Source organism: Chrysemys picta, chromosome 10 (assembly GCF_011386835.1).
Source record: "Chrysemys picta bellii isolate R12L10 chromosome 10, ASM1138683v2, whole genome shotgun sequence".
NCBI classification, from domain to species: domain Eukaryota; kingdom Metazoa; phylum Chordata; order Testudines; family Emydidae; genus Chrysemys; species Chrysemys picta.
The window spans coordinates 80,739,489-80,750,939 of NC_088800.1; the positions used below are offsets into that span (position 1 = coordinate 80,739,489).

Here is an 11,451-nt window from a genome sequence, read left to right on the forward strand (position 1 = left end):
ACTTCAGTGGGCCCGACTCCCAGCATTGCGCCTACAATTCTCCATATGAACACAGCTGTGTCCTGGGTGAGGAGTTCAGGTTCCCGGCTGGATTTGTGTTTGTGCCTCGCACGTTAGCTAGAAGATTAGAAAGCCTGGGGGTGCATTGAAGTTAATTGGGTGCTTCCAGCAACAAGAGCATCCGCAGCAGTGCTCGTTTTCAAGCTCCCAGTCCTTGGGGATTCAGTGAGAGGCAGAGCTTGGTGCAACCCCAGATCAAAGCTACGTCTCTTCCTGAACAGGAGTTTGATCACCCTTTAGCCCAACTCTGCAGGTCCCTTGATGGGGCTGAAGCATCCATGTTAATATGTCTCCATGGGTTCTACTGGGTGTCTCGCCATAAGTCCTTGATGCTGACAATGAGACTGCTGATCTTGTGGAGAAGCTTCTTAAGTAGCTTCTTGTTAGATGCCGCTTTTGAACGTGCGCACACACTTTAAGTGTGCAACAACCCCTACAGTTTTCTCCTCTCTCGTTCCCCAGGCAGCTGATTTGGATGGAGAAATTGATTTGTCTACATGCTATGACGTCACGGAATATCCAGTTCAGCGAAACTATGGCTTCCAGATCCATGTAAGAAGGCTTTGGGGAACGGGAACATTGCTGCTGTGGGGAGCAGTTGGAGTGAGGGTGGCAGATGTTTCCTTATCCCAACAGACTCAGTGGTCCATCTCCAGCAGTCACTAATGCTGGATGGGTCAGAGGCAGATGAAACCACTCTTATAACACACCTCACTGTGGATACTATCCTATGGGAAGGGAAGTGTCTTCCTGACTCCCTCAGGTGGTGACCAGCTTGTGCCCTGAAGCATGTGATTGGCTAGTCATTGGTTCATGTTTTGATCAATAGTTGCTGGTAAGAAATGGGAGCGGGAGAAAGGAGTGGATTTGACGGTTCTCTCTCTCAAATACTCAATGAAAACCTTCTTAAGGACTTGAGTGATAGACATCTGTCAAACTCAGGGCTTGTCTACATGGTACCGCACTATGACCTAGCTTTCTAGAGTCTCTGCACTGAGGGATGAAGAGTGGGGCTGGGGAGTGAGTCCTGGCAACCCCTTGAAGGGAAGGGAAGTGCTGCCCACTAGAATCAGCCATGTTGACTTGCTCCTCCTCTTTGCCTAGACTAAAGAAGGGGAATTCACCCTCTCAGCCATGACCTCTGGGATTAGACGAAACTGGATCCAGACGATCATGAAGCACGTTCGCCCCACCGCCGCTCCAGATGTGACCAGGTAAAGAACTAGGAAAAGAACGATGCCCATCTTACCCATCCCCCTCTATCCTCTCACTTGCTGTGCAGAAATACCCACCCCTTTCTGACTCTGTTTCTGGTCCCTCCCACTCAGTGTTGTCGCTACTCCCATTCTCTGGGCTTAGGCTGGATACCCTTTGCTCTCCTGCTGTTTTCGCAATCAGCACAAGGCGCATAGAGCCAAAATTCCTCCTGTTTTGCACACCGATGTGCAACCATCTGCAGAAGGGAGCGTTCCTCCAGCTTGCATCTGCTAATGGTCATTTGCACACCCACCTGCCTGACCTAGAGGCACGCACCTGTATTCATGGTCACTCTTCGATGTGTGTGCAAGCCCTGGTTTGGGGTTGGTTATATTGGGTTTCCCCTTTCCTCTCTTCAGCAAGATCAACCTGTCACCTCAGCAAATGCCTGTTTTGAAATTAAAAGCTGAATTTGCTTGAACCCCATTTTAGTCTGTTCTCCGTGAGAAGCATTTCTTCTCCTCTGACCTTCTACATAACTTCTTCCCCTTCACGTAAGACATGGGGTGGCCTTAGTCCAATTGGAAAGCCTTCAGTACAAGAGGAAGGCACCCACAAATTTCATATAGTACCTGCTATCAGACCTTGCTGCTGTGGGCAGAGTGGGCTTTACTTTCTCTCAGCTAAAAATTATCGTAGTTTGGCACTGCATCAAGCCACACACATCCTGATCCCTGGGTTCCTGGCTGTCTGTTGTGTAGTGAATGACGATGCACCCACACGTTTAGCCCCTTTTCTCTTATCCATACTCAACTGGCAGCCACTGAATTTGTGCCTGATTTCCCCCAGCATCAGTGGAAGAGTTCTCTCCACCCAGTGCTGTCTATGCAGAGATGTTCCGTGATCTCTTTCCCCCCTCCCACTCAAATACCCCCCCTTACCCCTGACAGAGCTGGCTGGTGGATCTCTCATGGCTCTCTGGGAGTCCTCCTCTTTCCTCACTCCTGCATATGTTTGATTTCCATGCATTCCCAGGAAAAACTTCTCTTTGAAACTATCGGTGCTGAAGCCCAGGTTGGAAAACTGTGTTCTCTCCTGTATTAACGTTCTGTGGTTTGTATCACTTGTGAGTCACTGCATGCTCCCCGTTTTCTGCACTCCAGATAGAAAGTCCTGAAATTTTCATTTCTTTTTAAAATTAAAATGAGAAAGAAGAGAAGAAGCAACCTGGTCTTGATACTTGATTTCCCCACAATGGTATCTTCCGATGTGCATAGTTACGAAGACGGACAAGACCAAGTAAATTAGAGGAGACCGTTAAACCTCTAAGGATTTGTGTAAATTCCTGTTTCGTCAAGTTAGCAAAAATAAATCTTGGTCAATTGCAATAGTTTTAATTTAGCTTATTTCAGAATTTTTGTGTAATGAGTGAATGTGGTCAGTGATGTGGATTAGAACTATTTGAGCATATCTCCCCATAACTAAGCTGGAACTACTGAATGTAGAGAAAACCATTGTCCTGTAAATATGATCCCAGTAGTGCACTTATCCTCGTGTATTTGTCAATGCGCTGGGTGCACCAGCCCATCTTGGGGAACGTTGTTAACGTATGCACGTTCTGAAATGGCTGGTAGACAGGAGTTCTGTGAGGCTGAGAGCCAGAGCACAGGAGGCTTGCAGGGCTAAGGGCTTGCAAGTGCTTTACCCTGCAGTGCTAGTAGTGATGATCTATATCCCACTTCGGGTGTCAAGGGGTCAGAGCAGTTTAGTCTTCATGGTCAGTTCAGCATATGACAAATCTGCTGAAATTGCCCCCAAGGTGACCATCTGTGATGGTGGTTCAGCATCTCTCCACTAGGAGCTGGATTGATACCCCAAACTCACTTTAATCCCCTTTTAACATCTGTTTATTTGCCCTGTGTTATGTCTCCAGAAATCCATTAAGTCAAATATACGTGTTTTAAACTACAGTATTATTAATATTTGCATTGTGGTAGCACCTATGCGCCTCAGTCATGGGCCAGGACCCCATTGTGCTGGGACCTGTATAAAACCAGAACAAAAAGATGGTCCCTGCACCAAAGAGCTCATAGTCTAACTGCAAAAGCTTTAGTTGGGTCAGAATAATCACCACCAGCAAAATAAAATAACGATGCATGTGCTAAGCACAGCAAGTGGGTCCTTTACCTGCTAATTCCATCCACCTCCTACTTGGGCTCAGGCTCCAAGCCACCTCTAGCTGCAGTTGCCTGCCAATTTCATACCATTTTTGAACTCTACCACACGGTGTTCCTGACCTAAAAGGAGCAGTGATTAGACATTCCCCACAGCTATTAAAAAGCTCCCTCCACCCCACCTCCTGGCCAGTGTTTGCCTTTCCAGGGCAAATGCAGGCTGAGGTAACTCATTTGAGCAGAAGGAGAAAAATGGGTTGGAGGTGGGAAATAGTCGAGCATTATTAATGGCAATGTGTGGGCTGCTGGGCACTTCCAAGACTTCCGTTTTATCTCCTAGATCAGTGCCACTGCATCCTCCTCAGTTCGTTTCTAAATGCTATTCATATGCCGTGACCTGTAATCCGTGCCCCTCTGGAATGTGCAGAGGGGAAGTAAGCCGGTAACAGATATGACAACAGGGCATTCTCGAGTCGTTTTGAGAAGTCTGGAGTCAGAGCTGTATCATTTCAGTCTTCTGACAGTGGCTGGTAGTCCAGGGATTCTCTTTGTTCCCAACCCCCGTTCTGTTTTAAGACAATGTCTCTTTACTGTTAACTTGTGTAAAATGCTGTTTTACCAATTAACCAGATTGACTTGCTGCCTGTACGTTTGCTTTGGAAACATCTAGCATCCCTTTAGGGCTTCAGGCATGAGGGTCAAAAGTAGCTCTGAACTCAAATAGTGCAGTTTCATCATGGTGCAGTATGGAAGTTTCTTTTGTTAGCTGCGGTGGGCAGAGCTGAAGAGCATCTTTCCGGCCTGGTTTTCAAAGATAAACCTGAAACTGCAAGAGTTTCTTAAAACTAAGCCCATCTGAGCCTGTAGTTTGTGGGTGAAAGTGCATCGGAAGATACTAGCATAGGAACCATGCAGAGTCATTCCCTTATGTTGCATTCTTTGGACATGTGCACATATGGGTTTTGGTGGGGCACCGGTGGGGAGGAACCTTTTTGTTGTAAATACTCCAAGGAAATCCTCTGCTGTTACGCCCACTGTAAATGCTAGTAGTCTTCATGAATGTAGCTCCAGTGTTAAGGTACTGGGGAGGGATAGCTCAGTGGTTTGAGCATTGGCCTGCTAAACCCAGGGTTGTGAGTTCAATCCTTGAGGGGGCCACTTAGGGATCTGGGGCAAAATCAGTATTTGGTCCTGCTAGTGAAGGCAGGGGGCTGGAGTCAATGACCTTTCAAGGTCCCTTCCAGTTCTAGGAGATGGGATATCACCACTAATTTAAATTTAAAATTTTACCGCGTTAATTTTAGTTGGCTGCAGTGAACGCCCCATACAAGGGCTTTATGGCTCTCTTCACTGCACCCTCGCAGAAAGCTAAGATGCTTGACACATCAAAGCTTGCTGAACACAAATGTACTTAGCTAAGCTAAGTACAAATGTGGGGGTACTGTCCCTTTGAGGAGCAAGATCAGGGCAGAGGTAGGAAGGCCTAGTCAAGCTGAAGGTGAATTCAACAGCACGGGTGGAGTTACTGGGAAATGGCACCACTTGGGGCTCTGTTTCCAGCAGGGTTTGAGTGAATGTCTCCCAGACCCTCCGGGCCAGAATTATTCTGTGGGAATCACATTCCATGGAGTTGGCTTATTGACATTTTATTTGTTTTAATTCTAATCTGCATGTACAAGGCTGGCATGCCTGCATTTCTATTGAATAATCCAGGACTTTATTATAGGTTGTCTTTAGAAGCTTGGACATACATTTCCTTTCCCTACTAACTTTACCCTTTCCTGCTTGACAAGTATACATCTTCCCCCATCCCACTCCCCTCTAACTCAGCACTAGAGGGCCATTGCTTCCTTTGATTTATTTTCTTGTTTGAGCATTCGGCATCATCAGTGACATTTGCAGTAGCGTGCACAGCGCTTGTGCTGCTGCTGACCCAGCGGGGGAAGCATAAGAGCACATGGTCTCCAAGTCCAGGACTACAGTGTTGGTCACAATTCCAGGGGCCTGTGTTTTCAGTACAGAGAGTGGCATGGAGAAGTTCCTGGGTGAGCCTTTGCCAAGCTCGGAAAAAACGTAAAGGTGTTACCAAACCCCTCCCAGATGGTCATGTGCTTCCCTGTGCTTCCTCTTCCGTCACTGCTGAACCTCAGCCTCCTTCTCCGTGCCTTTTTGAAGCTACATCCCAGAATCACTGTGGTAGTGACCAGTTGCAATATTGCAACGAACACATGACTGTGGCCTCATTAAATGAATTGGGCGGAAGGATCATGATGGTTAGAAAGAGGGCTTCACGGGGCGATGGGGTGAGGACTGGATGGCTCAGAAGGGATGTACTGTTCAAAGCCTACCCATGGTGTTAATGATTATAAAGTTAGCACTTGAGGGCTGCTGGTTGGCCTCAGCCCTGTTCCTAGTGGACAAGTGCCCACATCCCAGTACTGCCGTAGACCCCTTTGTTGGTGGTCTCAGCAGAGAAGGCCAAGTCCTGAGAGAACTCCTCTCGTTGCTAGCAGGGTGCATTTGAAGGAGGAGTGGGCCTCCCAAGCCAACGCTGAGGCACAGTGGCGAGGGGACAGTGTGGGGAAGTTTGCACTGCTACCTATGCTGCCCCGCTCTGTTGATAAGCTAAAGGGCTTTGCGTCCTTGGGCTGCCAGCTGGCACCTTCCATCAGCACTAAATTCATACACAGAGTTTGAGGGGAAAGGAGAGCAGTAGCTCCTGGCCGAAGTCGCGATACCATGAGGAGCTTCAATGATGGTGGGAGAGGGATGCCCAGGAACACACATGGCATTTCAATGGGCTTTGATCCTGTCTCTGTGACAGTGGCTCTTTGGGCACAAGTGTGATCGTGGGCTGCATCTCTGTAGTGGACTGAGGGATGTTTTCTTTCCTCCTCTGTCCTAACAGCTCCTTGCCAGAAGAGAAAAGCAAAACCAGCTCTTCCTTTGAGACCTGTCCAAAGCCAAGTGAGAAGCAGGACTCGGACCAAGCTGAGATGGATCCTGAGCAGAAGCGGAGCCGTGCCCGGGAGCGCAGGCGAGAGGGGCGCTCCAAAACCTTTGACTGGGCTGAGTTCCGCCCCATTCAGCAAGCCTTGGCGCAGGAGAGAGCCACTGCTGCAGAGCCCTCGAAGAGCAGCTCTACGGCCTTCCCCAGGGAACCCAGCGCTCCGGACGCAGACCCCGGGGAGCTGGAACGGGAGCGTGCTCGGCGGAGAGAGGAGAGGCGCAAGCGCTTTGAGATGATCGATGCTGTTGATGGGGCAGGCCCAGAGGACGTGTTGAGGATGGAGGTGGACAGGATCCCAGGCCTGCCCGTCACAGGGGAGGTGAAGCCACAGAACGTTCATGTGGAGATCGAGCAGCGATGGCACCAGGTGGAGACGACCCCTCTACGGGAGGAGAAGCAAATCCCCATCATGCCCCTGCACGTGGCCCAACCGGACGACAGAGACGACGGGATCCACAAGCAGCAGCTAACCTCACTGCTGGAGAAGGAGGTAAAATGAGAGGAGTAGGGAGCAAGCCAGGGCTTTGGCTCCAAGGGGCTCCTTGAGCTGCCGTAGCCTGTGTGGTAATGGGCCTTCCTGTTACACCAGAGTGGGTCATAGCTGGACGGTTCAGTCACTGGGTGAATTTATTGCTGCATTAAGAGCAACGGGGATAAGTGGACACTATAGGGCCCCTTTGGGGAAATACAGGGACCAGGCCCATGACCCTGGCATTTCCCATTCTCTTCCGGTTTGATTGTCTTTTTGTTGTGTCTACATCTCCTGGAAGGACAGTTATTGCAATGGGGATCTTTTGGCATCTTTTTCTAGTCAAGCCAGACCAGAGGCTGTAGTGGTTGTTTATTAACAAGCCTTCCACTGTGACCTGAGCAGGTCAAGTATATTAATGCTGTCTGAAATCAGGCTTCAACTTCTGAACCTGTAATTGTGAGTGTGATTTTGTGTGTGCATGTGCACACAACAGCTCAGCCAACCTGCACACCTTGTAAGTGTACAAAGTTGGTTCTGCTTATTTGTCATGGACAATGAGCAATCTCGTGTTGTTGGAAACTAAAAAGAAAGAGCTGGGAAAGGAGCATAAATGAGCTGGGAAAGGAGCTACCCCGGAAGCTCAACTCACTTGGAAGAGGCTCAAGTCTGGCATAACATGGGTTAGTTGCTGCAGGTCAGAATTAAGGTGCATTAGCAGAGCTGTCAGAAATGAGCTGTGGTCGGGGGAAGGAGAGCTCACCTGGATTATGCCTGGCTCCAGCCAGTGCTGTTAATCCCTCATTTCAGTGAGCTTCACAAATTAAACAAATGCACAACGTTGGGGTTTTCTGTGTTTGGTTTGAGCGAGTGGGGTGTTGTCAAATGAAATAAAGCCCCAATCTCAGCAGGAAGAGAGGAGTTCGCTCCATGCTAAGTGCCTTTGAACCTCTTCCTCCCGTGCTTCCTCAACCAACCCTTTGGGTTCTGTCTTTGTCCATTTCCAACAGTTGGAGCAGAGCCAGAAGGAGGCATCAGACCTCCTCGAGCAGAACCGGGTCCTGCAGGGCCAACTGAAGGTGGCACTGGGCCGGGAGCAGAGTGCCAGGGAAGGCTACGTGTTGCAGGTAGGAGAGTGAGAGAGAGAAATCTCCATCGTTCGCTGCACCTGCAAATGAACTTGTTGGGCTTCAGTCCAGGGTGCTCATGAGTGCGTCCAGCGTGGAGCAGAAATGTGCAAAATCTATTGTGCCCCAAGAGACTTTGGCCTCTCTTAAAAGCTGCCATCGTCCTTTCCCGGCTTCATAAAGAGCATTTCTTTAATAATTCCTTTTCTGTTCCAATGGTCTGGGTTCTGGTGGAGAGGAACTCATCCCCCTAGGGCACCCATATCTGTGTAGAGACAGAAGATATGATGGCCAGCAAGGTTTCACTAAAGGAAAATGAGCCCCAGATGCATAGTGGAAACAACCCTGACAAAGTTCACTCTGTCAGTGTCATGCGTGCGCGCACCCCCGTCTCCTGTTCTGTGCATTCAGGGCTGTGAATTCTGCTCTGGCCACAAAGCCTTTCTTATGGACCGCTGTAGTGGCTTTTGGCTGTATTAAAGGCTGGTGGCTCTGAACCAGGCCTGGAATTGTGTTTTGGAGTGGTTAGGAAAGGAGAGAGGAGCAGCTACCCTCTTCCTCCCCACTCTCTTATAGGCTCTTAGATACAGCCAAAGAAGTCTCCAGCCGTGCCTCAAAAGGAGGGGCAAAGCTTATGGAGCTGTAGCAGGCTGGCTCAGCAAGAATTCATTCTTTTTCTGTGATCTAGGTAGAATTTTACCTGCTGACTTTTACCTGCTGTGGAACAAGGTGGCTAGTGGCTGTGCTCTATGTTGCCACATGGTGGGGGCGGGAGGGGCGGAGGGGCTGGGTTTGGCATCCAAGGCTGTGCCCACTTCCTGGGCTGGAAGCACTGGGGAGGTAGCATGCTTCGCCCAAGGGAGGCAAGAAGCACCATGTGCGCTCAGTCAGTCACCCCTCTGGAGAAGGAGGATTGATCTGTTAGTATTTGTATTGTGGGAAGGCTGAGAGGTCCCAGTCCGGATCAAGGGCCCATGCTGTATGAACATATAGGAAGATACAGTCCCTGCCCCAGGAGCTTACAATCCAAGCTGCACGGAGCCTCCTGTGCCGTGTTTGTTCAGAAGGATGGAGTCGCAGCCTGGATCTCTGGGGAGGGAGGAATTCCCTAGGTTCTGAAAGGAGAGCGGAGATCCTTCCAGGAGGAAAACTAAATGGGGCTAGCAAAGTAGCCAGATGTGCTGCAGAGGAAGCACCCTAAGCTTCCAAGAGAGAAGAGCTTCTTTTAACATGCTGCTGCCAGTTCTCTGCCAGACTTGGGAGCTCTACCTAGCCCCCTTAAATTGGAAGAATAGCTGGCAAGAAAAAGGGCTTGTGAGGGTGGAGAGGGATAAAGGTCTTGGATGGGCCGACCCATGGGGAGGGGAGAAGAAAGCTAGACAATTCCTGTGTTTATTAGCAAATTCCCAAATGTTCATTGGACTTGCCACTTCACGATCTGCAGCTGTAGCTTCCTGTTCTTAGGCTGTGTTTGATCTTCTGTTATGGCAGCAACTCATGTTGGCTACAGGCTCTGGGCAGGATCCCACATTTCCACAACAACAGACCAACTGCGGCTTCCCTAGAGCGAAGGCATCCTACCTCCCTTAAACTGAAGCCTAGCAAATCGTAGACCAGCACAAAATTGACTACCAAAACCTACTCCACCACGCTCGACATTCTGAGTTGGCCTTAGTGCCTTTGAAGTTAGGAATAAGAGCGAGAATCAAAGTCCCTAGTAGGTGGGCACAAATCCGCTCTAACACCATACCAACCAACCCACTTTTTCATCTAAAACTAAACTGAATCTTGTTGAGAGTCTGAGAATACCTTTCCTCCCCCTCCCCGCCTTTGATGGCTGCCTTTGCATTTTCTAATTCCGGTAGGAAGCGACAGAGCCAAAATTCCATGTGAGAATTGAGTATTTCTAGTCCAGCAAGAAACCATTAGTATCTGAGAGAGGGATCCTGTTCCCTGTTAACCATCGGAACAATTTATCAAGGGTCGTGGTAGGTGCTCCATCACTGGCAATTTTAAAATCAAGATTGGATGTTTTTCTTAAAGTTATGCTCTGGAATTATATTAGAGACGTTCTCCGGCCTGTGATGTACAGGAGGTCAGATGAAATGATTGCATATAGTCCCTTCTGGCCTTGGAATTTATGAATCTCGGAGCGTTCCAGCGCTACTCTGCAGACCCAGAAAGTCTGCATAAACTTTAGGGTACTTACCTGAACGGAGCTTCTGAATGTTTTAAGGTCTTGCCCACCCCCAGTCCTTATCCTTTGACAGATACCTTTCATGGGCATTAATACTGTTGGCTCTAGACTGGCATCAAACACTCTGCACATTTCTTAATAATAACAAAGCGGTTGAACAAGAACTGGTACTGACGCATGCACCGTGCACTGAAGCCCTTTTTGAGCTCTTGTAACCCCTCTGACATTTCTTGCTGTTAAGTTTAATCACAACTGAAATATCTTGAACCCTTTGAATTCTAACGGGTGGTAAAGCGCTAGCGCTCACTCTTTCTCTTTTAGATACCTGGAATGTCTTCCAGCTCTGGTGAGGGAGGGGGTCACTTTACTAACCTGTCCTGGGTGGATATTCTTGCATGTTTTTGGTGTTAAGCATGACTTTAATGTAACATAACTGAGTGTCACATCTGTGGGCTTTCCCTACCAGCGAACAGTACAGCAAGGCAGGCCAAATTCATAGGCTTAACGCTGTGCTTCTCTTGCCTCTTCCTGTTTGTGTATTTCTTTTAAAGATATATAATTTCTGTCGACTTATGCATGACTCTCTTTGTGAGTTTTCTCTTTGCATGCTACACTGCTTTGGTTTGAATCTCACAAAGGTTTGTTTTATTTTACATTCTCATCGTACCTGTTTTTCCCTTTCACTTGTCTTTTTTTACAGGTAGAGAGATTAGGTCCTCCCCACTCTTAAGATGTAGTAATAATATTTTTTAAAAAAGAGGAGCAGCCAGATGAAGAAGCCTGTTTTAGCTATTATAGACATGACATCACTATGGCAGCCATCTCCTCTTCCTGTGGCTTGGCAGGAAGTGATGTCATTTACTTTCAACCTCACTTCCTGTTATTGCTTTTGTTCTGAAGGACTTTGTTACCTGGAATTGTGCACTTTTTGTTTCACAACAAACTAAACAAACCAACACACCAAATTGAGCAGCTCCTCTCCCCAACCTGTTCCCTTCCCTCCCTCTCGTCCTCACTCCCTTCCTGTCTCTGTTTTATTTACTAGTGTTTCCTTTTCCATTGTTTTGGTTTTGTTTGACTTGCTTCTCATAGACTGTTACCTTAGAGATGTTTCAATGTTACCATCTGTATTTTCTGTTAATCAGAAGCAGCTATTGCCCCCTTAAAAAAAAAATTGTGCCAAGAACAGAAACCTTCCAAAATGGGAGCATATGGGT

The 11,451-nt window shown here is 48.2% G+C and overlaps 1 protein-coding gene across 11 annotated transcripts in view; it reads left to right on the forward strand.

The window, feature by feature from the left end:
* The window catches only part of MPRIP (myosin phosphatase Rho interacting protein), a 170,626-nt gene that overhangs the window by 131,196 nt on the left and 27,979 nt on the right, over positions 1–11,451 (forward strand). For all 11 annotated transcript variants that reach the window (XM_008164738.4, XM_008164735.4, XM_042853101.2 and 8 more), the window contains 4 exons: positions 523–612; positions 1,165–1,274; positions 6,340–6,931; positions 7,921–8,037. In XM_008164738.4, coding sequence (XP_008162960.2) covers positions 523–612; positions 1,165–1,274; positions 6,340–6,931; positions 7,921–8,037 — 909 coding nt within the window. The remainder of the gene's footprint in view (positions 1–522; positions 613–1,164; positions 1,275–6,339; positions 6,932–7,920; positions 8,038–11,451) is intronic.